The sequence below is a fragment of the Arachis duranensis genome, unplaced genomic scaffold (assembly GCF_000817695.3).
Source record: "Arachis duranensis cultivar V14167 unplaced genomic scaffold, aradu.V14167.gnm2.J7QH unplaced_Scaffold_110134, whole genome shotgun sequence".
Classification (NCBI taxonomy): Eukaryota; Viridiplantae; Streptophyta; class Magnoliopsida; order Fabales; family Fabaceae; genus Arachis; species Arachis duranensis.
Window position 1 is genome coordinate 12,501 of NW_026263787.1, and position 7,898 is coordinate 20,398.

A 7,898-nucleotide genomic window follows, 5' to 3' on the forward strand; every position below is an offset into this window, starting at 1 on the left:
TTAAAAGTATGTATGTGCGTAGTTCAAGTTTTCGCCCGATTCACCAAGGAATATTTTGGTTGCTTTTGGCGGATCGCTTACTACTAGGTTGGATCGGATGTCAACCAGTGGAGGCACCTTTTGTTACTATTGGACAAATTCCTCCTTTAGTTTTCTTCTTGTTCTTTGCCATAACGCCCATTCCGGGACGAGTTGGAAGAGGAATTCCTAATTCTTACACGGATGAGCCCTAGCCCTGTAAGCCCACACCTGATCAGTGAAAAATTATGACACCAATCATTTACGTATTACACCAAGAATGAATTGACAAGCGCATACCTTTTTTTGTTGGCTATTTTTATATAGCTTAGATAGGGCAAAGATTTTTGAAATAAAGGCGAAGAAGAATCATCGTGCTAATAGACTTACCGCTCATACAGCTCCCAGCCAACAAGCAGTTAGCCTTCTTTTCCAAGGAATTCCAATGTGGATGACTGGACATCAGCAATAACTGGAGCCGAGCTTTCACAAAAACATACGAACCCACCCTATCATTTAAGGGGTACTAAAATCAACGTGTCAATCATCAGAATAGTTTAGAACTCGAGATGGGATGAATACCCGTTGTTAGAGTTAGATTATCCGCGGCTCTTGGTCTTGGAGGTGTTACCGGCGCTATTGAATCTGGTCTGTCTGTAGTAACCAATTCCTTTCCTGGCTTCACTCTATGCCTTCCTGGTGGGTGACTGCTTTCTTTGCCTATCCACTGTTGGAGGAATAATAGCATTTGAAATGGAATCATCATAAGCTGCTATTTTTTCTCCGGCTATTGAGCCAAGTGGGACAGAATGAACTCTTACTGTTCTCGTAACCGGTGCCGAAAGCCGGAGCTGACTTTCACGAATCAAGCCCGGTAAGGTGAACTGAGGGTAGGGACCTCTTTCATTCGTAGCACGACATGACATAAGCTACTTCTGGACAGGCAATATCTTCTCTCTTTCCAATGGTCCTAGTTCAGTTAGCCATAGCATAGTGAATCCGGACACAGAGCAATAGCGGTTCAAAGACACATGGTATGAGCTAGCGGCGATACATAATGGAATAGAGGATAGCGCGTGAAGTACGGGAGTAGGGGACTTCTTTATTCTCATAATAAACAGGGCAAGAGCTACAGATGGCACGGGATAGTCGCTCTTTCAGATAATGCGATAGCGCCTTGATCGAGCCACGAGGCGAAGGTTAGCACGGTTGAGTACACTTATTCCAGCTAACGGCAAAACCATAGAATAGTCATAGTAGTAGGCCTTGAGTCTATAGGCTACCTCTCCCTCGGCAGCTAGGCATAGTTCAAATAGGCATATCTAAGATAGGCCTTCTTCTCTTCTGGCAATATCAACATGGCATCTCAGGCAGGCTGTCACTTCTTTCGGATGCAAGATGAGATGGCAGTTTGGTAAATCAATGATGAGGGATAGCGCAATAAGTAGCCTTAGCGCATAGCGCATCCGACAGCCAGCCCTACCCTGGTAGTGGAAGTGGATGAAACGTCAGGAGGCAGTGAAGAAAGCACTAGAGGTAGGCTGCTCTATACCTTATTTCTAAATATGTGATTTTTCGCTCTTAGCGGATAGGATGCTTTCGATTCCTTAGCAGAGCTAATTCGATCTTCTCCTTTCTCTGGGTACGGTACAAAGAAGACCAAATGGATAGAAGAATCCTCAGACCCAATCGACACAGTACCGAGCCAGAGCAGTCTAAGACGGGACAAGAGACTCTTTGTTCACAGCTTCACATCCTCATCTTTTTGAAAAAGCAAGCTCAAAGCTTAAAGGCTAAGATCACATAACTACTGTAAAGCGAAAGGCGAAAGAAGTGGCTTAGCTTAACCTCTTCATAGACACATGGGCGATCCAAGGATTTAGGTTCAAATCAAATCCATCTCCCCACAGTTATAAAGATAGGCTTCGGATTCGTTCAAAGAGAAAGAGTAGTACTTGCTATTTTTTTCTCCCTCTCGCCCCTATTCGATAAGGCAAGCTGCTAGTCGAACTAGAGCCTTATTACCGTTCCTGACCCAATCCAACTCGGATCAGTTGGCAAATCGAACCCTAAAACCAAAGGGGGGTACTTTACTAAAAAAAGGATCCCTAAAATCATACTTGATAAGGCCGAACCGGACCAGAATCTTTTAAGCTTTTACTACGCTATGGGCAAACTTACTCTAGGTACACAGAAAGACCAAGCTAAGCCAATCTCACGCCGAAACAGGGAAATTCTAGCCCTTGAAAGCAGCCCACTTCGTCCCTCTATCCCGGAGTTACCTTAGCTTAAGGAGCTCATCTAACTAAAATCAATTCCACGATTCAATCTTTCTTGTGAAACGTTCATATTAACATCTTAAGGGGGATGCGAGTAAGAAGTTCTTTCCTTCTCTTCTAGTATAGGCCGCAGGGATCACTTCACTTGGCTTACTTCGTACTGAATGCCCTACTTACTGAGGTCCCGCCCCGAGAGAACTCGCGATGAGCTCTTAGTGATTAGTCAGAACCGGGTCCAGCTAGTCTTTTCAGATCCTGCCTGCAAAAAAAGGGTCTAGTAAGCGCGGATTCCCTAGAAAAAAGAATATCATAGAAAGCTTTTCTCTTTAGGGGCGGGCATAGAACAGAGCTAGACTTCACAAAGGCGTTCCATCGATCCAATCCCTACTTCTTTTGGTCTCAAAATTACAGAAGAGGGAAAGATCTGAGGATAGGATTCTAGTTCTCCCCAAGGGAAATCCAGCCTTTGAAACTAGTTCAAATCGAACTCAATGGTTACACAAAGTGTTCACCAGAAAGCGCTCAAGAGAGAGAGAGTAAAGGAACTTACGGAGGAAGGTTTTTTCGTAGCCTTTGACTTAACTGTTGGATCATCAGATCACTTGATATTACTGCCCGGAACGAAAGTAGGAAAAAGGCAAGATCAAAGTTCTTCCTTGAGGCCGGCTCAGCTAACCGATATGATGCCGAATTCCCGGCTCGCTTTTCTTTCGCGCCTTCTGTTAGGTGGGCAGCGCTACCCCCCTTTGTTTGCGTTGTCCTGCTTTCGCGGTAGAAGCAGGAACCGCCTTCAATGACAAGCGAAGCATACTTTCTTCATATGCGATTTATCTCTTTTAGAATCTTCTCCTTGTTTCAAAGAGGGCCCTGATGCCCCTAAAGATTGAACTATACCGCTAGGGGGCGAAACCAGGATACCTCGACGATACTTTTAGATAATAGAATAGCAGATAGGGGGAGTGTATCGCGGAATCATCCAGTGGTGACCAACCAAAAGAAGTTGCGTTGATTATTCAATGATAAGATCATGGCACGAAAATACTTAAGGATTGGGGTAACCAGGCCGGGCGGCAGACACTTCAATGAAAGAGCTCCTTTGTTTGGAATCTTCCTTGAGAAAAGAGAATGAAATAGCATCCTTCCCTACCCCATCAGATAGGATAAAGGGCCTCTTTTCAAAGAATAAATTCCTTTTCTTATGCTTAAGCCTATGTACTTTTTTTTCAGTAGAATCTGCTGCCCTAGATTCATCGTCTAACCTTCTTTCTTCAAACTCTATACCTATTGTGTGATAGGGCCAAGAGTCCTCCGCCTTCAGCAGCTCTGTTATTTAGTTAGAATACGCTTACTAAATCCCACTTTTGATGAGCAGAAGTCGCGCTCAATTCGATTCGTATTTTACTACTAGGTGATATGTATGAATATCCTCAGATTCGTGCAAACTCCGATCGAAGACAGAAATCTGCCATTGCCGGAGACCCGCGTTCGAAGTGGGGAGTCGCTTCGGGCCAGCCAGCAGGGGCAACTTATCAGAAAAGACTTGCTCCAACTCCTTAACAAGCGAAGGAAATAAAGAAGCACGAGGGCGGGTTCTCTTTGAAGAGAAGGGGTCAAAATCTTCCCAATCAAATCCATGGCCCATCCCCGAAATGGACAAGGCTTTACTATGGGATTCAGAGGTATAGCTGATCCTGCATGATGACCCCTGCCTCCTCCTTACTTGGTTCAGATATAGATCCTATTTAGCTAAAAGCGCTGGCATTGGAATTCGCCTATTATAGACTCGTTGTGATATTGCAATTAAGGAAAGAAATCTAGTTTTCAAGGAGTGGGGGCTTTGGTAAAAGATTGAGTCTAACAGGTATTTATTCAGTTGCCACGTATGGGGCCTTTAGCTCAGTAAGGCCTACAGCTTCACCAAAGCAAATCGAACATTTCTAGCAGGAATAGAGAGACCTGAGTCGGTAAAACAAGGAAGAAACCTATGTAGTGGGTTCGACTCCCACAGGAGCGAAGGAGGATTTGTCAAGGCCATCCTTTGCTAGTTCATTCATTCCCTGCTGTCTCTTAAATATATATAAGATGTAAACTCTTCTTTCAACTCGGAGTAAAGCCCTTCTCTTTCTTTAGGAGCATAAGAAGATGAATCCGAAAAGAAGAAGCTATTTCGGAATAAGATCAGCTATTTCACCTGTTGTCGTAATTGCTAGTAGTAGTTGGTAAAGGTAGAAGGATGGTCAAGGTGCGTAGCCTAGGATTTGAAAGAAAAGGTAATCCTCTGCTAATATCTTTTCTAATAGAAAAAAAAAAAAACAACATTGTGCTCTTGCTTGCTACAATCTTTGACTCTACCTATACCTAGTGAGTTGCCTGCCTACCCGAAGTTCTCCTCTTCTTCTTATTAAGAGCTACAAAGTGCTTTTTCGATTCCCCGACATCTACTAATTTCTTCTTCAATCGATGCCAATTCGGCTATTTACTGATCGCCTATCGCCTTTTGCCTGTAAGTGAATGAGGAATGATTTAACTTCGAAGTCGTAGAGCGCGGGGCTGGAAGCTCAAGCTCACCTTTCATTAGCTGGGGAACATACCGGATTCTTAGTCTGAGAATTCAATATCTCATACACCAGGGCTATACTTTGAATCACTAACTTACAGGTTTGCTTAATAGAACGACAGGCTTACTACAGCTAGAACCAGTGGACTGAAATGATTCTGATTCTTCCTTACGAGATATCCCCGGGGATTAAGAACCTCTATCAAATAGGGGGCCAGCTTTCTATCACTTTATTACTTGGGACTTCCTGACTCATCACCTTCCTCTAGTGCTCAAAGTCCTACTGGATTGGATGGCTTTGCTTGCTTGCACGAGGGCGGCTATAGGCTTGCGGATCATTCAATAGGAGTCAAGTGAAATAGCCGACATCTCTGTATGAAAGAAACCTAACCCGCCATTTTACAGTAAGTAGAGTTACATCGATTTCAGGAAGTGTGCCTGTGGGCCAACAATTGACAACTGAATTCTTATTGCCCCCTCCTATTCATTGTTTTGATTTGTTTTCAATTACCTTCGCCGCGTGCCACGGAATGGAAGGGGGGTCGATCTGCCAACACTCCTTTCGATAAGTTCCCGCTCGAAGCTCTACCAACTCGGATGCTTTGAAAACAACTCGTTTCGTAAAGCTCCAGCTTTCAACTACCTTTTTCTGGAAAAACGATGATGATTGACCCCCTCGCCGCTGTTGGAGTAAAGGCATGCCCTGGGCCAGCCCTCTCACCAACCTCAAATACAAGACTGAGACTTGCCCTACTTCGATCGCTTGTAAATAATAAACTTGAAGCGCAAAAGAACGTATACTCTAGTCCAGTCCGAGGAGCCCTGTCGATGGAAAGGGGAAAGGAATTGGCGATCACTGGCTCTTGCCAATTGTGGGAGAAGGGCTCGAACCCCTGACTCCTACCCCTACTCAGTTGAATCTTGTAAATAATAAACTTGAAGTAAAGGGCATAGCCTGAAAGGCGAGTTATAAGTTTGCTCTTACTCTTATCCGGGATTCGCTTCCAACTCTGATAGTTATGGGGGAAGTAGTCCTTCAATCAAATCCAGCTTGGAGGCGGAAAGTCTTCACTTTTACAGAAAGGAAGGAAATCTCAGTGTCAGCCTCATTTCCTCTTAGAGCGATAGGATTCCTTTTTGCTTCTGGAAGACAGCAAGACACACATGGGCTGGATTAGCACAACTATTGGGATACCTTCACGGGCAAGGCTCCAACCTCAAAGCCTGTGCCCTACTTGCTTCCTCTTTAGTGAAGGCGGAGTCGTCCCATTAACTCCATTTACTTTTTAGCTCTCCCCCGCCCTTACTCTGATTCTTATCGCACGAACTCAACTCCCCGGCATTCTTTGGAGCAAGTCTTGGAGGAAGGGCTGCTAACATTGATGCCAACCCAAGATAGGGCCTAGAACTTTCTCTGGATTTGCCGTCTCCGTAAGCAATGGAGAATGGAGGGGAGGACTTTTTATTACTGCTAGAGTAGAGCGGTATCCTTTTTTAATCCCAGATACTGCATTCTAGATCGAAGCTTCTGCCAAATAAATTTTGGATCACTAGCTCAAAACTCTATAGACGATTAGGAGAAAACATCCTAGTAAGCGACAACATCCCCTTCAGTGGTAACCACCGATGCCGCGGAGGAGTATGATGTTAGTCTTGAATTGTCTTCTAAAACTGAGCCAGTTCGTTCATGTAAAGGGCCAAAAATTATGTCCCGGAATCAGAGGTTGTAGCCCTTTTTGGTCGAGGTAGCACAGGAGACCCAATAGAGTGCCCACCGGCAAGGAATCAATATCTGTCTCCGATCTTCTTCTCCAATCATCTGGTTATGGTGGCGCAAAGTTCTCTATCGCTTACTTTTATTCTGTTAGAGTCTAGTATAATGCTGCTTAACTGGATTGCTGATATGATACCACTTATGCCACCTACTCAGTATCTGATATCGCTCCTGCCGCGGAATTCGATGTTGTAGAGGAATTTTTTGTCCCCCAGTTGACCGAAAATGCCTGGGGACTAGGGGCTTTTCACTTCTTTTCCGGGATATGCACAGAAGCCTTTGTGTCATTCTCCATTCGATTTGACAGTGATTGACATGATCCTCACTTCTCTTATGATATTTGCTTATTTCTGTCTTTACATAAGAGAGAGAAGTGTTTGCTGGGCCTGCCCATGTGTGTCTTGTTTCGTGTGTTTTTTTTTTGGGATTGGGAAAGTGTTCAGTGCGAACCTTTCTTCTAAGGCGGATCCAAGCTTCGCCTTTACTCTTGACCAGCTACCGGCAGAGAAAAAGCTTGCTAGACAGGTACCGAAAGGGCGAGTTCTAGGTCAATGTCGGATTACGGGAAAGGCTCACCCCCTTTTAGTTGTGTCCGCATACAGGCGTCGATAGAGTAGCAGCCTCGTCCTGGTCCAGCGAGGGTATCTTCTCCTCTGTTCTTGGCCTTTTTTACATGAAAAATGGCATGTAACTGAAAGAGGGTGCTTGACCGCATCTTGGGAGAACTGGCCCTTTGTGGATCTAGCTTTCTTGCCCTGCCTGTCTGCTTGCTTACACAGTGCGGCGGAATCGTTTGCTTCTGGCATTCCTTCCCGCCCTGATGGCCCTGGAAGCTGGGGGTAAAGGGGTTTTCCTTCCATAACCGGCCATTCCCCTGTTTTCCATCTTTTGGTTTTTTTGGCTACGGGATGAGCTAAGAACCTTGCATATAAGGTGCTGTGGGCCTATCGCCCTCGCGGAGTTCCCCGCAGCCGCTCGTCATACCCACAAGAGAACGAGTAGGACGACAGAACTTACTTCAAGAGTGTCATATCCTTTTTTCAGCTCTTCTTAAATTAGAAACCGGTGCATTTCTTCTGCCTTTCTACTGATTTGATTATATAGTTTCAAAATAGTCTAAAAGATTGTCTATTCGATGTCTGTAATCAATCAAAATAATTTTGCTTTTGTAAACTATTAAGGCGATGCGATCACGCATTTCCTGTTTTGACATCCCTGCGACTCCGTGACTTGACTCTGCGACTTCTCGATTTATATGTTCTTTCTGCCC

The 7,898-nt window shown here is 44.7% G+C and overlaps 1 protein-coding gene across 1 annotated transcript in view; it reads left to right on the plus strand.

Annotated features, from left to right (window-relative positions):
• The window catches only part of LOC127743762 (cytochrome b), a 5,827-nt gene extending 1,273 nt beyond the window's left edge, over window positions 1-4,554 (plus strand). Inside the window, exon 1 of the mRNA XM_052255944.1 lies at window positions 1-4,554. This exon is cut by the window's left edge and continues 1,273 nt beyond it. Within this exon, the coding sequence (XP_052111904.1) occupies window positions 1-233 (233 nt within the window). The 3' untranslated portion in view covers window positions 234-4,554.
• Window positions 4,555-7,898: the final 3,344 nt, after the last annotated feature.